The 27,069-nt window shown below is 30.1% G+C and overlaps 3 protein-coding genes across 9 annotated transcripts in view; 2 read left to right on the top strand and 1 right to left on the bottom strand.

The window, feature by feature from the left end:
- The window catches only part of LOC115722892 (cytochrome P450 CYP94D108), a 91,871-nt gene that overhangs the window by 21,060 nt on the left and 43,742 nt on the right, over positions 1 to 27,069 (bottom strand). The gene's annotated exons all lie outside the window — the stretch shown is intronic.
- Positions 4,122 to 8,088, top strand: LOC115722965 (aquaporin SIP1-2). Its single transcript, XM_030652357.2, has 3 exons — positions 4,122 to 4,650; positions 5,383 to 5,655; positions 7,526 to 8,088. Exons 1-3 carry the CDS (start codon positions 4,351 to 4,353, stop codon positions 7,685 to 7,687), a joined length of 735 nt encoding a protein of 244 aa, XP_030508217.2. The 5' UTR covers positions 4,122 to 4,350; the 3' UTR covers positions 7,688 to 8,088.
- Positions 17,065 to 24,840, top strand: LOC133030745 (nucleoside-triphosphatase-like). Of its 6 annotated transcripts, none has more exons than XR_009684281.1 (7): positions 17,065 to 17,349; positions 17,422 to 17,550; positions 18,091 to 18,148; positions 18,267 to 18,362; positions 21,327 to 21,368; positions 21,759 to 21,806; positions 24,570 to 24,840. XR_009684281.1 is itself a non-coding variant. In XM_061103566.1 (5 exons), the coding sequence occupies exons 2-5, from the start codon at positions 17,504 to 17,506 to the stop codon at positions 21,366 to 21,368; spliced, it is 243 nt and encodes an 80-aa protein (XP_060959549.1). In that variant the 5' UTR covers positions 17,065 to 17,349; positions 17,422 to 17,503; the 3' UTR covers positions 21,369 to 21,750. The 6 variants fall into 6 exon arrangements, 4 of the variants coding, with proteins under 4 accessions (XP_060959549.1, XP_060959548.1, XP_060959547.1 ...); XR_009684282.1 differs by lacking the exon at positions 24,570 to 24,840 and adding an exon at positions 22,678 to 22,966; XM_061103566.1 differs by lacking the exons at positions 21,759 to 21,806; positions 24,570 to 24,840 and having other exon boundaries at positions 21,327 to 21,750.

Genomic DNA, 27,069 nt, shown 5'->3' with positions numbered 1-27,069 from the left:
CTTTGAGTGGGAGTGACATTGCTAAGTTCTCTACTTATGCAATCTCTCTTTGCTTTGTGATGTGGAGGGCTAGAAACTCAGCGTTCCATGAAGGGCATATTCCGGTGGTGCCTAAAATTCAGCATGATATCTCTTTGATGGTGGCGGATTGTTCTGTTTTTGAGCCTCCTTCTTTGGAGCAGCAAGGGCAGGCTCTTTTACAGGTGGAAGACATTTGGGGAGGACATTGGACTGATGTCAATGTCTTTGTGGATGCGGTGATCCGTGGAGATTTTGGCATCATTGCGATCTTGGTGTTGGATCGATCGGGTGTGATGATCGAGGCTGCAACTGCTAAGAGGAAAGCTTCCTCTCCATTCGCTGCGAAATTGGAGGCGTTCCATTGGGTCTGCTGCAGAATTCTGCAGTTGGGGTGGCATAATGCCTCTCTTTTCTCTGACTGCCAGCAGGTTGTGAAGGGCTTGGCTGCTGGTTTCTCGCCGGAGTGGAGAGCTCGTGCTCTGTTCGATGACACTCTCAGCCTTCTTAATCAGATGCCAAGTTGCCACTATCACTGGATCCCCCGTCGATCGAACTCCGGGGCGCATAACCTTGCTGCTTGGGCTGCTTCTTGTAGCAGTTTCAAGTTCTTTTCTTCAAGGGAAGTGTCACCCTTTGTTGCCACTATGAACTTGGGCTGTTAAGCCTTTTGGTTTTCAATAAAGCTTTGTGTTTCATCAAAAAAAAAACAACTATGTATAAAGTACTTTAGTACAATGAATACAATAAAATGTCATTATTTCATAAAAGTTATTACTTCAATACAATTATGTACTATTTTACATTTTTACTATATCTAATTTAAAACTTTTATTAAATAATATAAAAATATATAATTATCCTACTTTAATTTTATTTCTAATTTCACCATGTTGCTACTAATTAAAACTTATTTTTGTTAAACGGTTAAAAAATTATAGTGCCGTTTAGTAACACTTTTGTTTTCTAATTTTTTAATCACAAAATGAAAGTAAAATTTTTGTTTTTAAACTTTTTGTTTTTGAAAAATAAAAAAGCGTTCTGTAACCACTTTTATTTTTTAATTTTAAAAACAAAAAACAAAAGTGTGTTCTGTAAAATTTATTTTTATTTTCATTTTTTTATTTTATTTAAGTCGGGTTTAGGTCTGCGGTCAAATTCAAATCTGGGTCAGAGGTCGGGTTGAGCACAAGGGCTGTAGGAGAGAATTTGGGTCTGAGTCATGTCGCACTCCAAAATATTAATTAAGGAAAAAAACTGTTTAAAAAAATATTGAAAGTAATTTTTTTTTGTTTTTAAAATTTTGATTATCAATTAAAAAATTGAAAAGCAAAAACAGTTTTATAGAACATGTTTTTAAAAAATATTTTCACTTTTCTAATTTTAAAAATAAAAAACTGATTAAAAAAGTGTTACCAAACGCCACCTATATTTTATGTATAAAAATATGATAGATTGATATTTATTTTTATCAATAAAGAAGATCTATCATCTCTAATACATGCAGTGTTAGAGATGCATATGGCCGCTTGGTTTTTTGTTTTTTTTTTCAATTTTTTTTTATTTTGTATTTTCAGGTACAAATAAAAGATTCCAAAACTAAAGTGAAAGAGTTTATATTTAAATTAATTAAAGTTTTTTTTTTTTGAATAATTAAAGTAGTTAAAGTTTAATTAATTAAGTAAAGTCTGAAAAAGGTTAACTTTTTATTTGGTGCTTCAGCTTTCCAACTACTAAATTCGTTTTTTTTATTTTCTTTTTCGAATCTTCAAACAAACTTTAATAAAGATTCAATCACTTTTTTATATATTTTCTATATAATTATTTCTCTTTATTTTAAATACATACAAAATTACTAATATTACAATGTTAGTGTATAATTCAAACTTGTAGCCATCTCTTTTCAGTATTATTAAGCTTATGTATCATCTCTCATTTTATAAAAATTATTAAAGTATTGAAGTGTGTATATATATGACATTATTTTATCACAAAAAGTTAATAAATAAAATGAAATATGGTTTGGTATTTATTTTCTTTAAGAACAATCACAAATCCAATATGCTAAATTACTAAATTAATAAAGAGATACAATGTTACTAAATTATGCTATTTCAAGAAATAATAAATACTCATCGTTGTTTGGTTAATTATTAGATTACTTGTTGACTACGTTATTATTACATTTACATTTAATATATATATATATATGTGTGACTATGTGAGCACTTATATATATATCATTCATATTTTTTTATATAATTCTTTAGACTTCAATTAGATATATGCTCATTGTTCTTATGAAATTTAATTAGGATCAAGTTACATAGAAATATTTCATTGTGAAAATTATATCAAAATTATTATGTTTGTAGTACGTACGTAAGTTATTTATAATATTTAAGTGCCAAAATTATATTATAGCATGTAATTATATTTCAGTACTTATATATTTATAAAATATTGATATAATTTATATATCATTGTATGTTATTCTCTCATATTTATTTTCATTTTTAATAATATGCTATATAACTACTTAATAATATTTTTATACAACTATTTAAGTCAAGCCTCGCCACTATTAATTTTTGTCAAGCCTCCGTTATTGATTTTTTATTTAAAGAGTTTTCTTTGTTTGAAGAAAATATCATAGATCTTTTACTTTATTTTACTTTGAAAAAAAAAAAATCAATTGTGTATTAAGCACCTTCTTTATTTTAGTAGTAATATATCTAACAAAATTTAATTTGATATATTATTATTTAATTATATATATTTATAAAGATTTTTTTAAAAGAAAACGTTCAAAATAAGATCTCAAAGTTATTGCAGATAATATTTGTAGGAACAATTGACACATTAAGTATACTAAAAAAATTGTTTGAAACTACCTAGCAACATTGTGAGCAGCAAAATTACACAACTTAAAAAGTTACATGACAATCTATTACAAACCAAAATATAGCTATCAATCCGCCAGAAAATAGTATTTCCAATCATCACTTTAATAACAATCCTTGAATCGCTCTCGACAACAACAAAACGATGATTCCACACAGTTGCTGTGTCTGAAGCGCTAGCACACAAGCCTCCACTTCACCAATTAAGGGATCAGAAATAGGCAAAACTTAGAATCAATCCACAACACTGTTCCCACATGGTCTCAGACCGACGCTACAACACACATCGACCCATTTCTCACTTTGACATCACAATTAATTTTGATTCAATCGTCAGGAGGAGGAGACCAAAGGGGGATCTCATCATCAGGAGTAAGCCAAAGTAAAGAGGATTCATAATCTGCATAACAGTAAATGATAAAATCAATATCATGTTTGATGTTATACAAATTATTATTGTATACCTTATCATTTCGAGCTTATCAAATAGTATCCACCACAATAGAAGCAAAAAGAAACACTTCTTCGACAATAACCTCACCCTTAGAGTGAAGACCCCAAAAGAATTGCACCCAGTCCCATATGCACCCTCTGGATTCCAATACCGGAATGAGACCCCAAGGAGATGCTCTCCAAAGATGAGAGGCAAAATCACAGTACAAAAAAAGGTGCTCCATAATTTTCTCACCCACCCCACAAATAGGGCAACGTATATCACTAACAGGCGATCTCTTGGCAAGAATAGCTCATGTCGAGAAGGCATTAGACAGAATACACTATCACAGAACTTTGTGACGCTCTAAAATTTTACGATTCTAAAGTTTGTTTCACATGGCAGGGGCCACCAGGCAAGGAGGACACAATCAAGAGCTTGAACTAAGAGGTTGTAATAAGAGATTGATGATGCCCTTTAAAACATTCTTCACCAAAAAAAAAAACCAAAAAAAAAGTTTTTTTTTTTTTTACATTTTTACAAAAATACACACAGAAATCCACAAAGCAACTAATATAGAAACTTAAATGACAACCAAAATTCGCAACTCACATGGATACTACTGTAGCGTAAGCAACTAAAACCGTAAATTTAAATAAAATTTAAAAAAAATATATATATATTTATAAATAGGTAATTCCAAATATCTGTAGATTTTTTAATTTATTTATATTAATAAATAATTATATATAACTATTTAAAATATAAAATAAATAAATATATAAGAGTGGGTTATTAGTTAGCTTATTGGTTTTCGAATCACAACAACCTTCAAGCCCCAACTACTCTCCTCTCCTCTCCTGTTTGGCTCCACAGAAAATCCACCGAGAAACTGTGAGAAACTCTCTCTCACACACCAATCAAACCTACTCTTCTGCTCCATATCTTAGATTGGAAAAACAAAACTAAATACATCATCAATTTCGCCAATTCACAATGGTTGGGGCTATAAAGGCAGCCATTGGAGACGCAGTCCTAACCTTTATGTGGATCTTCTGTGCTTCCACTTTGGGTGCTGTAACTGCTGTTCTTTCCACCGCTTTTGGTGTTAATGGCCTCGTTTGGCCCTCTCTTTTCATCACTACCGTTCTCGTTTTCATTCTCGTCATCGGTTTTACCTTCGTCGGTGACCTCCTTGGCGGAGCTAGCTTCAATCCTACCGGAACCGCCGCTTTTTACGCTGTTGGTGTTGGTTCTGATACTCTCTTCTCCATGGCTCTCCGTTTTCCTGCTCAGGTCATTAATCTCTAAATCCTTTTTATGATTTTTAGTCGAATCTGATTTTTTTTTTTAATTTATGATTTGATCTTCTTAATTTGTGAAAAATTACTCTCAATCTTTTGTTTTAATATAATTATCATTCGACTGAATTATGGGTGTATCTATAAAAAAAATAGATTTTTTATTTCACTTAATTCTTAATTTGTGTAGATTATTTTGTTTTTAATGCATACGACTGAATTATGGGTTTAATGCATTTTTTATGTATTAATATCATAAAAATGTCATTGTTATGGTTTAGGCACCTAAATGTAAGATTGCTAATGGGAGTGTTAGTGTTCATGTTCTTGTTCATTTTAATGTTTGACTAAATTATCCTATCAAAATCCAACAACCGGTCCAAAAAATATATTCGAAGATAGTGAGCCAAAAGTATCATATCACTTGTGATTCGGAAATAGTAAACTAAAAGTATCATCATATTGATTCAGGAATAGTGAGCCAAAAATATCACTTGTGATTGAGCTGTTCAATATTGATGAGCAAAAATAGCCAACATCTTGAGGAGAATGTTAGAGGATTCTACATCACTCGTTGTCAATTAGTTTTGAGATAGAACCTCATGCATCTTACCATACACTTCACTCTATCCTAGTTTCTCCACCACACTTCCAAATTTCTACCATGAATAGTGTTGATAGTAATTGCATGGGAGAGAGATTAATATGATCTGAGTTGGTTTGACAGGCATTTGGTGCTGTGGCTGGAGCTTTGGCCATCAAGGAGGTGATGCCGGAGAATTATAAGCATATGCTTGGAGGGCCTTCATTGAAAGTTGATTTGCATACAGGAGCCATAGCTGAGGGAGTTTTGACTTTCTTAATTACTTTTGCTGTCCTTCTTATAATACTCAAGGGCCCTCGAAATTCTGTTTTCAAGACGTGGTTGCTCGCTGTTGCTACCGTGACTATGGTTGTTGCTGGATCTTCCTACACTGGACCTTCCATGAATCCTGCCAATGTAAGTAAATTATTCCTCCTCTTTTGCCATTGATTGCTTTCGCTGATTGATGTCGTATTAAATTCCATGTATTATGTGATTTTGTATATTGATGTTTGGCTCTAATTCGATTCTTTCAATCCTACTTGTCAAATTTGTCGGTATTCGTTGAAAAGACACGTTTCAAGATCAATTTTTCATTTGGATTTTGGATTTATATTATATTTTTGAATTGAACTTGGTATATTCTATGTGTCATAAGATTTTTTTTTACTTTGTTTCACTTCGAGTATTAGCAAGTCATATAGTTAGGTTTGAGATTCCTAGTTGTTTTCTTTCTATTTAACCATTCGTCTAACGATTGTAGAAACCCACAGGATTTAGGTACTGTAACTTATTGTGTGTCGATTGGGTTATGAATACAGTTAATCTCCTTATTTGGAAGAAGATAATAAGAACCTTTTTGTTGCTTTTGACACTATCCTGTTTAAAGAAGGTTGAGCTGGTTTAGGAATCTTGTTTTTTTGCTATTTGATGTATGTTTTCTTTGGCATCAATGGAACCTTGAGGGTAATCTTTTGAGGTAAAATTTTAGTACAGAAACCAAATGACTGTTTCCTCAACTTCAGAAACCAGGGGGAAGCTTGAAATATTAATTAGACAAGATAATGCCAATAGTAATGTTTATTGCTCTAGAGAGAAACATTTGGCTCGCATTGGCTTTTGAGAAACATTAAGATTTTGAGTTCTAAACTTTCAACAACCCTTCAATTTCAATTTGCTCTCCATTTTACCTTATGTCTGGTGTGGTTTTGAATTATGAAACAAATTGAATGGAGTAACAAGTAATAATTGAATCCTCAACTTCCTACCTCTTTCTCTAAAATACCCCAAGAAGAAAAATTCTCCTTATATAATTATACTTTTATATTACTTATAACATAACTTGAAGCTTTACTGGGTTATAGTGGAGTGTGCATTTCTTATCAAGCCATCATTTATCAGTAAATCCTTAAGAAAAAAATAAAAAATAGAAGGGTTAGGAGATATAAAAATCTAACAAAAATGATGTATTTTGTTAAGAAGAAAAGTAAATGCACTGCTTGTATATTACACTCCTTTCTTTGCTGTTAATTGCTTGTTATTGTTTACTTATTAAAATTATGAGTTAGTTTTTTCTTCTAGTAGAAAACTAGAGCACCGAGGCGTAACTTACGCTCACTATACTTGTGCCTTTGTCCTACGAAATCATAACAAGAATAGGGCCTGAGTCAGAGTAATTTTAAGAGGGTAAGTTATGGAAGGAGAACTCTTTATGCAATTGAAGTCACTGTAGTTTCAGAAGATTAAGTGATAAAAAGGAGAGCTTTTAGAATCTTACAGAAAGGTCTTCCATTTTCCATGGACAGTGTTGTAAAAGGAGAGTACTTATAAGCTGATCCAAAAGAAAAACAATGATGCTGTCATTCCGTTACACTTTGACCGGTGTTTTCTTTATTCTCCTTGGAATCATTTAAAGTATAATTGAGATCAAACTTAACATTCCTCTTCTTTTGTTGGTGTTTGTGGGATTATCAATTATCTGAGCAAGTTGTTTTCTTACTTGATATGCATTCATCATAAACTCGAACATTTTGAGTCTAAGTTAAGTTAGAATTTGTGTTATTATTAGTACTGAAGTTAGTTATCTTTCCCAAATATTTTAGAGTTATGCAGGGATCCTACTTTCTAAAAAGACTATTGTGTTATACTCAGGCCCAGTTCTGGGTTAAGGTGGGCTAGGCTCGTATTTTTGTATAAAAAAAGTTAAAATCTGTAAAAATGTAAAATTTTTGTGATTTTTGAATATTTATGAAATAATCCTTATATATTGTGTGTGTTTTATTTGCAGGCCTTTGGTTGGGCATATGTGAATAACTGGCACAACACATGGGATCAATTCTATGTGTATTGGATATGTCCATTCATTGGAGCATTATGTGCTGCTTGGTTCTTCCGTGCTCTCTATCCACCACAAATCAAACAAAAGAAGCCAAAGAGTAAGAAGGCTTGAGAGGAACCTCTCTTCTCACCATGCTCGGTTTCGGTCAATAAACCCAATAAGTAGCCTTCTCCCTTTTTTCTTTTATTTTTGTCTAATTTATTTTCTCCTTTTCAAGTAAAAAATGTCATCTTGCTTGTCAAGGATTTATATAGTCCATTTAAATTAGTGGTGCCATTTAGACTTTCTTTATTTTTGTGTTTGGTTTAGAAGAACAGTGTTTATATCTGGGTTAAGGTGCAGGTAGTTCTTTCTGGCTCCTCTTTAATCTATTCTCGATTCGCCATCCTTTTTATTGTCTCTATGGATCGTAAGGCCAATTTCGTTACGTTTGTAGCACACTTAAGTTATTTTTTTCACTACGAAATACCTAAGTTATTATTTATATCAATATATGAGGTTTGTTGTACTAAGTACGTATTGTTTTTTGGGTTACAAAGGTAATAATTTGGGTACTTTCTCTACTAAAAGATAATTTGGGTATTTATGTGTTGCAAATATAATAATTTAAGTATTTTTGCAGCAAATATTCCAATTTTTTCTTTGTCAAATTGACTTTTTTTTTAAGTGCAAAATAACTTGAGAAAGAGAAATTTTTTAGATTCATTGTGTTACTGTCTAAGGGATTTCTTGTATCCCAAAAAATGAAACAAAATCATATATAACTATTATGCAGAATAATTATTGGTAAGACATCAATTGGGGTTGTAATATCTTCTCAATTTCAAGGTCCAATTGGTGTAGTCCAACTGAGATCATATCCATTTTTTATCTCACTTACAGTGGCTTGAAAAATTATGTGTTTAAGAAGAAGATGAAATATAAAATCCAGAATTTAAAAATAAAAAAAAATGGCCCCCTCAAAATTTCATATTGGCGTTTTTATTCAAAAGAACAACACATTAGTTGCTTCAATTGAAAAACAACCTCAAACTTGATTATATATAATAACATAGACAAAGCTCATGAGTCATGATGAATGAGATGGAATAAATCTTTTTATAAGTTAAAAAAATAATCATATAATATATAACCATGTTATTGTTATGGGGTCATCTTTTGGCATCATTACGATACAATAACAAATGAACATGAATATAAGAACACAACTCACAAATCACAGTCTCACTTACTCTACCTCATTATTAATATTAATAATATATTTTACTAGGCACAAGCAAAGATTATTCTATGGACATTTGTAGGGTAGGCAAAACGGGTTAGAAACGATAACACGATTAGAAACTTGCACGAGAGTCAATTGGTTTAGGTTTGCTTTAAATGAATTCGGGTCGTATTCAGGTTGACTTGTCTAACCCATTTAATAATCAAGTCGTGTTTGGGTTGACACGACTAACACGAAATTGACCCGTTAATGATTTATTTAAAATTTTAGTATTTTAACATGTCATAAATAAGTTATAAACTTGTTGAATACTTTATAAACGTGTTATTAGTTGACATGTTTAAACAAAATATACTTATAAACGGGCTATACGGGTCGTGTCGCGTCAACATGTTTATAAACGGATTGTGTTCGATTTTCATTTTTAGACACTGTTATTAAACAGGTTGTGCTCAAGTCGAGCATATACCTATTATACATGGGTTTCAACACGACACGAATACGATCCGCGAACATGAATTGTCACCCTTAAACATTTGTACCCTCAATAATAGATTCAATGATACTAGTTTTGTGGTTTCATGGTTTTCATTTCCCTCCTCTCTTTCTCCCAAAATTTATAATTGAATCAAAACAAGTTGGTTTTTGGACCTCAAAGAAACAAAAGACGATCTTCAAGTCTAGTACAGATGTTGAATATATGAGTCTATAATAGACGTAGTTTCAATTTAGTAATTGCTTATTAAGTTTATTTCATGAATCCACAAAAACTTTTACAATTTAAGCACAATTTTCATGTCTACTAACTCAGTCTTTCATGCTCGAACCAGGCATATTGATTTAAATTTTTATTTTGTTTGAGAAAAAGTTATGAGCAAATCTTCAAGCACAAACCGGCTCATGACCAAGTTGTAGATATATTAACAAAGTTCTATTACTTTCTCAATTCCAATTACTAAAAGATTCTTTTGCCTGTTTTCTTTGTCCATTGTTAGTTTGAGAGAGAGTCAGAGCTTAAGGTAGTTAAATTTGTTATTAAAGATTAATTATATTGTTAGCCTCTTCATTAATTGTCTATAATTATCTATATGTTTACTCTTTGTAAAAATTTATCTTAATCAATAAGAATTACTTAATTCATTCATCATCTTTACCTCTCTAAGAAATAATTTTGAGTAATTAGAGTAACAAGTTAAAATTTTAAAATAAATAAAGAGTAATTTGTGATATAAATACTTAATTTTAATTTTTGGTTACAAATAAATACTCAAGTTTAATTTTTAGAAGTAATACTTAAATTATATTTTTAGAACTCCATATATACCTAGTCGTTAAATAACAAATTATTATTCAGTTGTTATTTTCTTATTGGTATATTAATTAAACTAATCTTTTAAAAAAAATAAAAAAAAATGATGACCTAAACCAATTATAAATTACCCCGTAACAATTCAAAAAAAAAAAATATATATTTCAGTATGTTATTTTAAACGTAAAAATTAACTAAAAAATTATAATAGAAGATTGTAATAATCACTACTCCTTAAGAAAAAGAATGAAAAAGTAAATTTAGGTTGGATTCTTTGGTTTCTAACACCTGTTATAACGTAACACTTGTCAATCATGAAGAAAGAAAAATGGTAACCAAAACCAATAGGTTGATCAATATGTGGCCTTCTTTTTCAACTTTTTAAAATAAGATATGTGGCCCAATCAATTAAAACCATGTAAATAATAAGCACATTTTATTATGTGACATGTTTGGTACATAGGACATCATTGTCTTCTTCAGCTTTTTCTGAGTCACCTTCTGTTTTCTGCCCTTTTTCTTCTTGATAATGTCACCATTAGGTAAATAAAAATAACCACTACCACTCCTCATGACTTGATGCCATTATCCTACATATTGAATGGAACAATAATTCTTAAATAAAAAACAAAAGAATGGAACAATAATTCTCAATCCAACAATAATTCTTAGAGCATTGTTATTGAGTATCTAATATTTTTTATAAGTGACATTTTACAATTAGATATTTATATTTTTTTAAGTTATATGAGACCTGCTACTTAATTACACTGATAATAATATAATATCAAAGAAAGTATTAAGTACCAATAATACATTTTATAAGTAATTCTCTAATTCTCATTAAAATAATAAAACAATAATTATTTTTAGAAAAATTTATAGTAGAAAAGAAAGATTTTGTTACATTTTACATCGTAAAATAATTTTTTAATCTCATATTTTTCATAATTTTATATGATAGTTATTTAAAATTAACCACCAGACATCATTTGGCTGGATCTTGCCGGTATCAACAACAAGAAAAAAACAACCAAATGGAAACAACAACTAACTATGGCTCTTGGCCCAAACAACGCCCTAGGCGTAGGGTAGATCAGAGCAACAGGGAACGCCTAGATGACGTTTTTATTCCTGGGCTGCAGGAATAATTTAAATATGTGTGTGTGAGGTGAGCAATTGTTTGGATCTTATTTTCACACTATCGATTATTAAATTTTTTTAAAAATTTATAAATAATTATAAATACTATTAAAAAATTACACTAAAATTCTCCTAAATAATAATAATATTTTGGCTGATAAATTAAGCATTTCATTATATTTATACATATAAAAAATTGGAGTAAATATTTACTTTCATTGTAGCAATTGCAAGAGTTGGTGAGTTTATGTATAAAGATCCAAATTCACTTGGACCCAATAATATCCTTGGCAATCTTTGTGTTTGGACTTTTCTCCATTATTTAAAGAAAAAGTTAATAACACTATCAATACTAATTATAAGAAAAAAATTACGTTGTATACCTATTTTATTTTACTTATTTTAAAGAAAATGTACCACGTCGTTGCCACCACCACCTACTAGACTCACCCTATCACCCCGCCACCACCACCACCACCCACACCTCCACTATCCAAACCCATTTTGTTAAGGAGATTTGTCCTTTCTATTAAGGAAAATTTTCAAAAATATTTTTCATAGGAAATTTCGTAATATACAATCACTCATCAAATAATTACATAAACTAACATGAACACATCTAAATCATCCAAACATCATTTTAAATTTATATTTTCATGAAAATAAATGATTACCATGACTTTTGAGACTAATTATTATAATTTATTTTACCAAAATCTAAATTTATTAACATGCATATTGATTATAGAATTATAATCTAACATGTTGAATATAAACTTTCTAAAACAATGAAATAAACACATTTTAAAGTTATAGAAAATCTTACATTGGTGGCACCAAAATATAATGTCTTGTTCCTTTAGATATCTAACTCTTGATCCTTGCTGTCACAGAGTATAATCAAGATCTAAACATTGATTTTCTTGTATTGTTGGAATTCTTTACAATCTTCTACAAAGGCCTGAATATTGGCTTGAATTGTATGGGCAATATTCCTCAACTCACTAAGGGTTCGAAAATTTCAAAGGAAGAAGAAGTGGGTTTCGAAATTTGAGAAGCTCTCTCTTTATTTTCTAAGTTGTCAAACAAAGTGAAAACTAAGTTAAGTTATCAGGTCTGAAAATAAGAATCATCTCTTTCTATTTATAGGATTTCATTTAGGATTAGAATTAGAATTTATAGAATTAAAAAAAATAAAAAAAGATAAAGTAATGGCTTAATTGAACCCTTAAGTGGCTGAACCTATTGTGAGCTGTGACAGTCAGTAGTCCCGTGATCCGTAAGGGGAAATACCGGGTAAGCTGTGCAATCCCACACCGCCTGGGGAAGGTCAAGTGGGATGATTCTAAGACTGTGTAGGTATGGGACTACCCAGTTGAAGAGAGCTTAAATGGATTGATTGGTACTACCTATATCAACAAGGTGCATCTTGTTTTTCGGTAGCCCATCTCGAAAGAACTCCACAGTTAAGCGTGCTTGGCCTGGAGCAATTTCAAGGATGGGTGACCTCCTGGGAAGTTTTCCTAGGAAGCGTGTGAGTGAGGACAAAGCACGCTGGAAACACTCGTGTTGGTCTGTAGGGTCAGTCGTCATTCCAGGAAGCAGCCAAAGTGGCGTACTCGTGTATAAGAGCCAATTATTCCGTGGGTGTAAGGGTCCAATGGAGGCTTGAAGCGGGGACGTTACATGAGCCCTACATGTTTTAACTTTTTCATTATATTTAAGAACTTTTTTTTTCTTCACAAATGTCATATTTTAATTCTATCTCTATAAATGTCAAATCTATCAATTTAATAATTATAATTAATTATCAAATAAAATTACCATTTAATTTATTTGTTAATTAGACCTTACAAAGTCTATTAATTAACAAATAAATCCTGAATCATCTCTTTTTTCTCAAATAAGCTCTTGTTTAGTGAAACTTTATAAATAAGACACTCTTATTTAGAATTCTAATCGATTAATTAAAATTAATTAATTGAGTCTACAAGACAATATTATCTCATACAATGTAGGGACCATGGACCTATATAACCAAGCTCTCAATAAGTAGATCCGAAATTTACCAAGTAAATTTTCTATCTTATTAATTCTTCCTGACTCTACTATAGATTCGAATTACACTCCTGATTACATAGAACCCTCTATATGTTCCAAATATAGATACGATATATATTATCCATTGTTTCAATCCAAATAATTAAAGATCCTCTATAAATGATTTACATCGAGTATGAGATAAATTTACCGTTCGATCTACCCCTCAATGTATTTTATCCTTAAGACACTTAGCTTCCTATAAATGATATTCTAGTAAACTAATATAATTACTGAAATAAGAGCTCTTCCATTTATGTTAAGCCAAGCTCAAAAGAAATCATCATTTCACTTCTATATAATTATAGAAGCTATAGATTTCATATCTATGATTAGCGCTCCCACTCAATTGTACTACCATGTTCCCAAGATGTAAGTATTGGGCTGATCCACTTGGTCAGCTTTAACGAACAAGTCAGAAATCACAAATAATACATTTAAGCCAGATCCTAACTATCTCAGGATTAAGATTTATTGACCTAAGATCAACTAAGTGATATTGACTTAGAAAGATATAATGGCAAGTTTATGATATCTTATTAACTGTCAATATCGGTCCAGTCCGATGTATACTCCATACATCTGATACTAGAATACTTGCTAATGTCATGGAAAGGATATTGACTTAGAAAGATATAATGGCAAGTTTATGATATCTTATTAACTGTCAATATCGGTCCAGTCCGATGTATACTCCATACATCTGATACTAGAATACTTGCTAATGCCATGGAAAGGACATTCTACTTAAGTGTAAGTAAATTTTATCGCTGATTATCACGTCAGTGTAAATCTAGTACACTGATAAATTATGGGACTAAAGACTTTGAATCATATATATAATCACAATTACTTTCTCACAATTACTTTCTACTATGATGACATCACTGTAATTGTGAATAATTATATATTCTGGATTTAAAATAAATTGTATATTAAAACCATAAACATAGAAAATACATGTAAACTTAAATGACTTCTAGTCTTTTATTGATAGCAGATAAAATTATATTGAAATGAGTTTTATTTAGGATATAAAATATCAACAAACTAACATAAAACTAGAAGTGCATTTTAATTAATCCATTATCTTGATATTCATATCTAGTGTAGTGTGTTTGACTATGCTCATAAGACATTATTAAACATTATTTTTCCATATGTATTATTCCTCTAGGGATGCTGAATTATTTACTGCTTGATAAGTGCATCTGAATATTCAGAAGACACAACTGTCATTCTATCCAAAATAGAATAGAGATAAAATAGTCAAGAACTTTCTTCAGTTTGAATAACGTTCTAGTATCTTTTAAAAACAACTTAGTTATTTAGCTTCACTAGTGGAACTAAATTATTATAGATGAGTTTTTACACCCATTCAGAATAATTCTTCCAACCCCAGAGTAATCACCATTAATTTCAAATATTAAGTTCTGAGTTAATGTAGATATAAGGATTCTAAATACACACCCCTATCATCTAATATATATAGGTCACTTTTAGAGATTCTTTCTTGATTGTCTCTTAATGTTCCTTGTTAGATTACATCTTTGATAGCTCCCACTCAACAGAGGAGTTTGGCTTGATGCATATGTAAGTCTACATGTAACTTCTTACTATTGGTACTTAGGGACATCTTGTTGTGACATTTATCTTTATCTGGAAACAATAGATTTCTTCTAGACTAAGTCATCAACATAACATTCTAGTACATTAATGTAAAATACTTGCTCAAGATTAAATAACCACTAGAGATACCATAAAACATTTCATAAGGACCAAGAATTATGCTTGAGTCTTTCGAATAGACATTGTAAGATTATCTATCTTATCCTTATAATTCTGATAAGTTACAACTATCCATGTGAATGGTTAGATTAACTTTTCTTAGTTTTATTTAAATAAAATTTCTTGAACATATATCATTGTAAATAATCACTAGTGTTATCTAAATAATAGTCGACTGGAAAAATCCTTCCATTAAGATAAGGTACAGTGATTCTATGTCCAGAGACTTTAGTGGCATCTATTACTATTGGAACATATACATGATCAAGAATAAGTTCTATTAGTTTACTAGTTTGTATAATATGCATATTATATATATGTCTAATCAAAATATATGTGTTATAGAGATTCTGTGATGTTTTGAATATAATCTAGAGTTCATAGTAAAAGATCTTTGAACTGCATATATTAATAACTTCTCTACTCCTATCAGATCATAAGATCTTTATTAAATCAAATCTTAATAATTGTGTAAGAAATATAATAAATGTAAACCACATAAAGATTTGATAAAGTGACAAATATAACTTTGGTATTGACATACAAGTTATAAAATATAAAGCTCAATTTCATTAAAAAAAAAAGCAACTCATAATGAAATGCTTTTAAAGAGAAAAAATTTAAATTAATACTCTCAAAAATATCACATGAATTATCTACAATAATAATATGAAATTAGAAATATAATTTCCAAACTAGATTGTTCAAAAAATAAAATAATTAATTCAAAATAATAAAATTTGAGCTTCATCTTCAAGCTTGGACAATCTTTACCCCTTTGTCCAACTATGTCTCAATTCGCTAAGATAATAAGCCAAGTCTAAGCAGCTGAAGCTGAAATAAGAAGAATATAAACATGGTTAGTAGATCTAGAAGTAATAACTCGAAGGAATAATAATTCTCTAAAAACACATGAATTCACAACAAAGTTAGAGATACCTTGATTCTTCGTCAAAAACTTAGGAACATGGGGTTTCAAGTGATCATTTTCGTTACAATAAAAGTATTTCCCTTTTCCTTTTATCTTTGAATTACCAGTCTTTTTACCTTTATTAGCTGTGTAAACAGCTTTAAGAGGTTTTTTATTGTTGTTCCACTTCTTCTTCTTTGTGGGTTTCAAAGTAGAGGCAATGTTTGTCTCAGGTTTTACCGTACCAACCGTAGCATTGTTAGAACTTGGAGCTTTGTTACCTTCTTTCTATGGACCTCCAATCAAATTCTCAAATGTCTTAAGATTGTTGATCAACTCCTGAAAGTCAAAAGTCAACTTGTGCATGACGTAGTTTGAAGTAAAGGGAAGAAAAGCTGAAATTAAACTATTCAACATCAAACTCACTTGAGTTTCTTGATCAATGATAGCTCCATGGATCTCAGCTTCCTGGAAATAACTAGCCATCAAGAGTAGGTGTTCACGCACATTCGGATAAGGTTTCATCAGTGCATTGGTGAAGTTCTTGGTCGCATCAAAACGAGCTTGATCTGACGCCTTCCTAAACAATTCAGTTAATTGGTTCATGATCTCAGCAGTCGTGAAAGTGTTGGCAAACCTTGTTTTCAAGGTATCAATAACTTTGCTAGACAGCATAAAGAAACGAGCTTTGCTGTTAATTTTGCCAATACTCAATCTTGTCTCTTACTGAAACATAGTATACGACACCCACTAAAGCTATATTTTTAATTTTTATTTTAATTATACATATTTTTAATTTTTAATTGTATATACTTAGACTTTCTTTAGATGTTATATTCACATTTCTTTGGTTATGCATAAGGGTTTAACTAACCCAATAATCATCACCCATGCGAAACACATTTCTTTTCTTTTCTTTTTTTTTTTTTTTAAAAAAAAAAAGAAAATAGAGAGAAAAATAAAAAGAAGAAAAGATTATTGGCACTATATATAAGAGAAGAAGATATTAATAAGAGAATAATAATAAAAGAAAAAGAAAAAACTCCATATAATCAAGAAGAAAAATTAAAGAGTACTAGAGTTTGAATATGAAGATCAATACAATACTATTATTATTCTTAATTCTCTTATTAATTTTTTCTTTCCATTGTGTGAACTCCTCATCATCATTATCGTCATCGAGTAATTACGTCGTTATATTTGACGCTAGTAGCTCAGGCAGCCGTGTCCACGTTTACAATTTCGATTCCAACCTCGACCTTCTCCCCTTTGGAAGGGAACTAGAGATTTTTGTACAAGTAAATATTTTTTTTCTTTAAAATACAAAGATTTTTGGTATATATAATTAATTAATATTAATGTATATGCAGAAAAAGCCAGGACTAAGTTCATATGCTAGTAATGTGAGTGCAGCAGCAGAATCTTTAATGGATCTTCTTCAAATAGCTAAAGATGGAGTTCCTCAACATCTTCATTCCTCCACACCTGTTAGGGTTGGGGTTAGTTCCATAATTTTATTTATTTAACTAATTAAAGCACCAAAATATTACAGTCAGTGATTTCTAATATTTTTTTTTTACTGTGAGTCTCATTTTAACTAGATATAATTGGCTATAAAATACTAGTAATATTTTGGTGCATTATTTATATCTATAATATTATTATTCATATATATAGTTATGTAATTTTTTTTCTATACTCTCCTATATATAATATAATATTTATAAAAATATATATATAATAAAAAAGAAATTAGAAAGAAAGAAAGAAAGATGATGATGATGGATAACAAATTAAGGCAGGTTTATATATTTATTTATTTTTGTTTGTTAAGTGAAATATTATATGTACATATATATTTTTTCTTTATATATATATATGGTAATTTTTTATTTAAATTTTTTTGACTAAAAACATAAATTTTAGTAGTCCTAATAAAACTTTTATGAAAATAAATAATTTCATGCACTACTATTATTTTCTTTTTTCTTTTTATATTGATACTATAAATATATAAATTAATGACAATTAAAATATAGGGCAACTGCTGGTTTGAGGTCATTATCTGGGAATACTTCAGAAGAAATTTTGGAAGCAGTAAGGAATTTTTCTGATCCTTGTTCTTGTTTGTAATTGTATAATATATTATTAAAAAATCAATTTATAATAATTGAAGAGTTTGATGTTATTTTTATTTGTTATATAATTTTATTAGGTTAGAAATCTTATCAAAGAAAAGAGTGACTTTAAACTTGGAGATGATGATGCAGTTGCTGTTCTTGATGGGATTCAAGAAGGATCCTTTTTGTGGGTATGAATTAATTATGATGAAATATTTACTAAATTAATTAGTTTTTGTGTTATCTTATTTGCATTTATTTGACACAATTATTGGGGGTCCCTTTTCAATTCAATTTATTTGTTTTTTTTATAATAACTTAGAAGTCATTATCATAAAATAAAGATTCCATTTTTTTATGTATTATTTTACTTTCTAAATTTTGTAGCTGGTTAGAAATGATCTCCAAAATATTGAAGTATTGCAGGGTCATTTCTAGGGCAAATTTTAAAAAATAAGCATTTTATTTAAGAAATAAAATAAAATTCAAATAAGTTTTCAAATCGTTTTTCTAGCAAAAGAAATTTATTGAGAGTCTTATGGCCCTAATGCAGTATTATAAAGTATTATTAACAAATTAGAATAATGATGTAGATATTAATACTATTAACACATTAACACCACGTGTAATTTAAATCTTTTATGGCTAAAAAGAAAATATATTTTTTTAGTCACACTCCACAACAAAAATTACTTGTTATAATTAAAAGTAATAATTATCTAGTCATAAGTACAATACAATTTAACCCTAATTGATCTACTTCATATACATATACAGTAGAACCTCTATCCAAAAATACACTTAGGACCAAGTAAATTATATTTTAATTGAGAGGTTATAACTATATAAAGTTACACTAGAAAAAAAAAATTAAAAAACCAAAAAATATCAACGTAACAATAATAACAATAAATAATCATTAATACTATATCATAATAGAAATATTTTAGAGTAAATATAATATTTATACATGTATTATAATTTAAAATAAAATTATTAATTTTACATAAATAAATTTACAAAATACATGTATATATTTTATTAAGATGTAATTATTCTAATATAGAGGTATACTTTGGTAATACGGGACTTAAAAAATGTATAACTAATTACAATTTAGAGGTTATTCTTATTTATAACTGGCCCAAATTGGGACTTAATTTTTTAATAACAAATTAGAGGTTATTCTTGAATAGAGTATTCTTAAATAGAGGTTCTACTGTATATATAATTTTCAGGTGTCAATAAACTATTTACTAGGAAATTTGGGTAAAAAATATGGAGAAACAGTTGGAGTGATTGACCTGTGGATCAGTACAAATGTGTTATGCTATAAATGAAAAAGCTTATGAAAATGCACCAAAACCAAAAGATGGAGAAGAAACATATGTAAATTAAGGACACCATTCTTAAAGGCTCACAATATTATCTCTATCTTCACAGGTCTATATATACATTCTTTCTTCCTTAATTTTTACAATTATATAATTAGTACATTTCTGATTTGCATGGCATTATTATTTTTTTATATATATCTATATATAGTATCGATCCAGCTTTTTTGGATCGATCTTGTTTTATTGTATTATAAATTATTCTATAATATGGCTTGTTAGCTGCTCTAGCGGGAATTTTAAATGTCACTGGAGATTTTGGAAGCCGCCCTTGCATTTTCAATGGCTATAATGGTATATCATTTTAAGAAGTTAAATGCTATAATGGCATTGCCCGCAACTAATATTAGTGGTGTAATTTAATATTGAGTCACATTTATTATTATTATTATTATTTGTAATAGAAAATTAACTTTTATTAATTAACAAACTTAGCTACTAAATAAGGTAGCAAATTAATTGAAACATCCTCCAACTAAAAAGTACAAACAAGATAAAATAAGGAAGCTTTTGCAAAAGCATGAACAACCACTACAAAAAACAGTTACTTTTAGTGACAACTTTTTAGTCACAACATAAATTTTTTGTGACTAAATGTGACTTTTGGTCACAACAAAAAACTACCTGTGACTAAAACATTGCATTTAGACACAAGTAGTCACTAATTTACTTTTAGTCACAATAAGTATTGTGACTAAAACCACATTTAGTCACAACAAATTATAATATTTGTGACTAATACCTTTAGCCACGGACTTTTAGTTTTAGTCACAACATAGGAATGATAATTAATAATTAGTCACAACTTTTTTACTTTTAGTCACAAGTTTTCTTGTGACTAAAAGTAAGATTTTTTGTACCCTTATATACGGATGGTTTAATAAAAAAAAAATGTTTCTCAACAGAAAGAAAAAATTTACAATCAGTAATAATGTGACCAAATAAGGAAAAGAAATCATATTGAATGAAATTCTGAGAGCTTGAACTACACCAAGACGATTTGTCTGCACACACTACTACAATGTTTGCCTTTAGAGGCAGTTTTTTCAACCCCATTTATAAAAAGGGAAGCTAAAGGGTGTGAAAATACCCGCTATGTTCGAAATTGACATTTAGAGGCGGTTTTTTGATAAAAACCGTAGGTATAAAATTGCATTATACCATTTAGAGGCGGTTGGAAATTAATTTTTATTTTTTTTTTCTGAAATACCCTATGCCGTCGGTTCCTTTATAGGAACCGACGGCATAGGGTACACGAAAACCTGACACGTGTACCCTATGCCGTCGGTTCCTATGAAGGAACCGACGCCATAGGGTCGATCTCTGAATACACCCTATGGCTCGTCTTCCTCCTTCATTTCACTCAGCCATTTCCCCACCCAGCAAAAACCAGAGAGAAAAAAACCCAGCAAAAACCCTCGCCGAACCATCTTCTCTCAACCATATCTCCCCCATTTCTCAACCATTTCAGCCCATTTTTTTTTTTAAAATCCTCCATTTTCGATACTTAATAACATACACCTAAAAAGTTTTGATTTTTTAGCCTCTAAAAGTGTCATCCGAACCCAAATAGTAAATTTTGGGTGTGAAATCCGGCCACCCATTTTTGTTGAGAAATTGTTCAATCTCAACCTCGTTTAAGGTATAAATATTGCTTCTATTCTTATTGTATTATGTATATTGTTTTATTTTTTGTTTTTGTAAATTATTATTTGAGTTTTTTTATTTTATTAGTAATATTTTTGTGTTTTATGTGTATAGTGCCGGGATTTTTTACGGTGGTCGTCGGATTGCGGTTATTAGGTAATAATTTATATATAGTATATATATGTATTTGTATATTTTATTGAATATTTGTATATAATGTGTGTATATATTGTGTGTGTATATAGTGTGTGTATATTTTTTATGGAAATAAATTTTGTAATTGTATTTTATTTATTTTTTGCAATATATATTTATTGTGAATAAAATGACATTGGAGGGATTTCATTAGTTTAGAAATAAAAATTTTAAAATTGAATTAGTGTGTGATATAATTTTATTTTTTTGAGATAATAGTGTGAGATATAATTGATTATATATATGTATGTATAATTTAGTAACTAAGTAACTTGTTACAATTTTTTATAACTAGTTATAAGTTATGAAATAATTAATTTTGTAATTTCGTTGTATTTCTTTATATTATAGGGGTTCGGCCTAATTTTGTGTGTAGCGTATTTGGGCTTGCAATTATAGGTATATACTTTAACTAACTTTTTCTTAATATATAATTAATTATCAATGCATGTTAGTTGAGTTTGAATATCTTAAATATTCATCCGTAGTGAAGTAGGTTCTGCGAATACATGTACTGCGGTCGGATGGGTGGATTAATTTTGTATTGTTTATCTGTTTTGTTTGTTATTTTAGGCACTTGTAAAAATTTTGGGAACGTCCAATTACAGCCGTTATGCTGCCGAAATTTCGGTAGAATTAGGATAAATCTTACTAAAACCATTCATAATATAGTTAATTATAACATAGTAATAAGAAGTTAGGTCACATAAAAAATAATAATATTCACATTTATGTAAACTTTTTAATTTTACCAACATTCTAATCAACTAAACAACCTAATAACATGAACTAATCTAAAACGAAAATTTGAGTAATTTAAAAATTAATATGAATAAATTGTGTGAGAAACTTAGTTAGTTACATTGTGTAATTAGTAACTAGATATAATTAGTTACTAAATAAATTAAAAAAATAAACATATAAAATCCTTCTTTTTTTATTTTTTTTTTCTTTCATTTGAGAGGTTCAATGTGGATTTTTATTTTTCAAAGAAAATAAAGAGCAAAAGTTAATTAAAAGGGGAAAATATTAGTTAATACCTTTATTGCTTTACCAAAAAATTTTCCCCTCAATTTTATTTAATAAAAATATTTAACATTTTAATAACATTCTAAATAACAAAACAACCTAATAATATGAACTAATCTAAAACGAGAATTTGAGTAATTTATAAATTAATATGAATAAATTGTGAGAAACTTAGTTAGTTACATTGTGTAATTAGTAACTAGCTATAAGTAGTTACTAAATACTGAATTTTTTTGGATAGGATTTTTGTTATGGATAAATCATGGATGCGTGAGGAGAGAGACACACTGCGATTTCAAGTAGGGTTCGATGCATTTTTAGAGTTTGCCTTAAAGAATTCTACAAATCACGATCGTATTCATTGTCCGTGTGTAGATTGTTGTAATGTATCTAAAGGGAATATTACAATGATTAAGGACCATGTGTATTTACGAGGTTTCAATAGAAGTTATACTAATTGGTATTACCATGGCGAACATTTACCTAATGATCCATATCCATTAGGAAAGCAAGGGTAGATGATATCGAGGGTAATGATTTCGATGATTATCCATTGGACTTGCTTAACGAAGCACAGGAGGAATTTCTTAATGATCCTGAGAAATTCGATAATTTTCTTAGTGATGCTGATAAACCTCTGTTCGATGGTTGTAAAAAACTAAGATTACCAACAATGGTAAAGTTTTACAACATAAAAGCAGAAAATGGAGTGAGCGATAAATGTTTTACTCAATTTTTAGCTGCTTTTAAAGATATCTTACCATTTGCCAACTGCTTTCCGGAATCTACTTATGAAGTGAAAAAAACGTTAAACTCTATAGGATTGAAGTATGAAAAAATTCATGCATGTCCGAATGATTGCATTTTATATCGTAAGGAATATGCAGACATGAATTATTGCCCGACTTGCGGTTTATCCCGCCATAAAGTAAACAAGAGTAAGGAGAATAGGAAACTTATCCCCCAAAAAGTGATGTGGTACATGCCTTTGATTCCGCGACTGAAACGATTATATCGTAGTGCGTAACATTCGAAAATTTGATTTGGCATGAGACCAAGAGAGTGAAAGATGGAAAACTTAGACATCCCGCATTCCCAAGCTTGGAAAAAAGTAAACTACATAAATCCCGAATTCAAATCGAACCAAGACACATTCGTCTCTGTCTGTCCGCTTGATGGAGTAAATCCACATAGATCTCTAAGTAGTCGTCATAGTTCATGGCCTGTCTTCCTAGTTATGTACAATCTTCCTCCCTGGTTAGTGATGAAGAGGAAATTTAACATGCTTTCTTTAATGATATCAGGCCCGCAACAACCTGGACATAATATCGATGTATATTTGGAACCATTGATTGACGATTTAATAGAATTGTATGAGAACGGGGTTCAGGTCTATGATGGTTTTAAAAAAGATTGAAAAATTAAAAGCCGAAGTCCAATCCCTTAAGCAGCAGAGGAACGCTGCCGAACAAGAGGAAGAAGGAGAGGTGGCTGGTGAGGCGTATGTTCCACAACCATACGCTCCTCAGGATGAGGTACAACCACAAATTTATGCTGAGGAGTTCATTTCCCTCAACGACCAAGGTATCCTATACAATTTTGATGACCATGCGACCCTTAATCAGCAAGTACATCTCTGCTCTGACAACATCGACAATATTGTGGCCCGAGGGTATTTGTACGAGCATGTGGGTACGATCAAAGTTCACTGCCAGGATTACGATGATTCACATGCTCGGATCATGGTTTCGGAAATCCTGCAAGAGGACGCTGAAATCCCAGTCCCAATTGAAGAGTGCAGATATGTTAGGGACGTGAACCAGATGTTCCTTCCTTGGCCTAAACACTTAATTTTAACAACCGAGGTAACTTCTCAACTGAAATTAATTATTAATGATTAGTGGAGTTTGAATATCTTCAATATTCATCCGTAGTGAAGTAGGTTATGCGAATATATGTGCTGCGGTGGGATGGATGAACAAACTACTGTTATATATGTGTTATTTGTCGTTATACAGCCATGTTCAAAATTTTTGGGGTCATTCAATTACAACCGTTATGCTGCCGAAATTTCGGTAGAATTTAGATAAAATTTGATATATATATATATATATTATGTTCTGTTTTGTTTAGGGTCCACTCGCTCAACCGCCCTCAAGACGTGATGCGTCAAAGGGGAAAGCTCCGATGCTTTCTCCACAAGGCCGTGGTGCACGGGAAGATGACTTGTTCACGGAAGAGAAGATGGCGTTGATCCCTAATTCGCTAAAATGGATGATTCATGAATTCCTAAGGCTCAAAGATAAACGTGATATAATCACAATTTCTGTCCCACGAGGATTCATTGCACCGCGTACCCAGATCACGTTATCTGGAGAGGATTTGCAGCAGGTTGCTACGTGTGACTACATCGGCAACCTGTGGAATGCCGTTTGGAATGATGTATACTCTTCTTTAATCTAATTAACCTTATATCAAATTATAGTTAAATTATTATAAGGCACTAACACTTTTTTTGGCAGGCACATATGGGAGAGCATCAACGGTCTGAGAAAAATTTTCAAGTTTTACGACCCGCAGCTTCTCACGGCATGGGATCAACGATGAAGAACGTAGTCGCCTTTTGACGATGCGGCAAGACGATTGGCTAATTGGTTATCATTAATGAACAACAACCACCAAATGTTCTTTATTCCTTGGAATATCGGGTAAACTTTATTAAATTCTTTAGTGCTAATTGTTCATTTCTATATTATGTCTTCAAATTATTTTTATACTATCTTACTTATATTCCAATATAATTTTCTAGGATGCATTGGACGCTAGTGGTGGTTGCGCCAAGGAAAATTATCCATTTAAACCCTGTAAAAGGCCGCCCAATTCCCGAAGAAATAGAACAAATGATCGGAAGGTAATAATTTAATGACTTCTTATGTAACGAATTTAAATTAACTAACGAATTGAAATGCTAATATAATTTTCCCAAACAGTGGCATTCATGTATATAGGACGCACATGAGTATCTTGGCCCGTGGCAAGGAATTTCACAAGCAAACTGTCCAAGACAACCTAAAAGCCAAGAATGCGGTTTTTATGTTTTGAAATATATCACTGACATCGTCGCACGTGCCAACCCCAACCGTTACATACAAGATCAAAAAGCTGTAAGTTTTAATTATTGATTATAGTATATAAATTTTATAATAACAAATATATAATATACATATACATAAACTAATATAAATTTTTAATTTTTTTAACAGTTTGGGGGTAAGAAGCAATACGATCCAAAAACAGAATTGTTACCACTACAGCGAAAGTGGATCGAACAATTGATGGCGGTGATTCACGGTGACGATTGAGGTTCAAAGGTCGAAGAATTTTTCTTCATTATGTAATTTTTATAAATTAACTTGTAGTTAGATTTATTAACTTATTAATATTTTTAACTAATTTTACATGTTTGTGTAATATTTAATTACTTTTATGAAATCAAATTATGTTTTTACCCAAATTTAATTACTATTTAATTTAAAATGTAATTAATATATAATTAAATTAAATAAATATGTAATTTAAAATTTAAATAAATATGTAATTTAAATTAAATAAAATAATATATAAATTAATAAATATAAAATTAAAATTATATAATTAAATTAAAAAAAATGAAAAAAACTGAAATCTGCTCACTTTTGGCGTCGGTTGCTACGCCACATATGGCGTCGGTTATTGGCTAGAAACCGACGCCATATATACTCCTATGGCGTCGGTTCCTAGCTAGGAACCGACGCCATAGGGGTATATATGGCGTCGGTTCATATAAACCCTTTAGCGTCGCCCTGATCAGCGTCGGTAGCGAATTTCGCGAAAACCGACGCTGAAAGGGCTTAAAAACCGCCTCTAAAGGGTGTTTTTGTAGTAGTGACACTAGCTTGCTGCCATTCTTTAAATTTGATCCAACTAAAAATTTCCTTAACCCCCAAGTAGAGTCGGCCCTGAGAATATATGAGCATAAGAGGAATTAAATTTTGGAGCCCGACCTCAGAAATATATATAAAAAAATATTAAAAAAAAAGAGTGTTATAGAATTAGAACTCATGACATTATATAATATGTCATATACCTCAATCAACTAAATTATGAATATTTTTTATTTATAATACACTTAATTTTACTTAAATAAAAACCTAATGAAATTTTTTATTTTTTATTTGTTATTTAAAATTAATTAATCTCAAATTACTATGTTTATTAATGTCATTGTTTTTTGCTAAGAGAACATATATTATAAGCTTAAGACTTATTGTTTTCTTTCTAATTTTATTTTTCTCATGAACTTATACATACAGCAGAGTAACTTACAATGCTACATCAATTGGATCAAACATTAACAATTGCAGAAAAGTGGTTGACAATGCTCTTAAAATATCAGAAAAATGTTCATACTCAAAATGCACATTTTTGGTGGGATATGGAATGGAGGAGGAGGACTTGGTGCAACTAATCTTTATGTTGGTATCATTTTTCTTTGATAGGGCAGCTCAGGTATACATTTATATATAAATATATAATTCTTCTCAATGCCTAATAATTGGTTACTAAAAAATAACAATAAATATTAATTATCAAT

The sequence above is a fragment of the Cannabis sativa genome, chromosome 9 (assembly GCF_029168945.1).
Source record: "Cannabis sativa cultivar Pink pepper isolate KNU-18-1 chromosome 9, ASM2916894v1, whole genome shotgun sequence".
Lineage (NCBI taxonomy): Eukaryota > Viridiplantae > Streptophyta > Magnoliopsida > Rosales > Cannabaceae > Cannabis > Cannabis sativa.
This window is presented reverse-complemented; position numbering and strand designations above follow the sequence as displayed.

What these genes read in the sequence shown, in the direction of transcription:
- LOC115722965 (XM_030652357.2), top strand. Translation starts at nt 4,351, where the DNA reads ATGGTTGGGGCTATAAAGGCAGCCATTGGAGACGCAGTCCTAACCTTT. An exon ending in CTCTCCGTTTTCCTGCTCAG is followed by an intron (nt 4,651 to 5,382) that starts GTCATTAATCTC and finishes TTGGTTTGACAG; the next exon opens with GCATTTGGTGCTGTGGCTGG. An exon ending in CTTCCATGAATCCTGCCAAT is followed by an intron (nt 5,656 to 7,525) that starts GTAAGTAAATTA and finishes TTTTATTTGCAG; the next exon opens with GCCTTTGGTTGGGCATATGT.
- LOC133030745 (XM_061103563.1), top strand. Translation starts at nt 17,140, where the DNA reads ATGAAGATCAATACAATACTATTATTATTCTTAATTCTCTTATTAATT. An exon ending in AACTAGAGATTTTTGTACAA is followed by an intron (nt 17,350 to 17,421) that starts GTAAATATTTTT and finishes ATGTATATGCAG; the next exon opens with AAAAAGCCAGGACTAAGTTC. An exon ending in CCACACCTGTTAGGGTTGGG is followed by an intron (nt 17,551 to 18,090) that starts GTTAGTTCCATA and finishes ATTAAAATATAG; the next exon opens with GGCAACTGCTGGTTTGAGGT.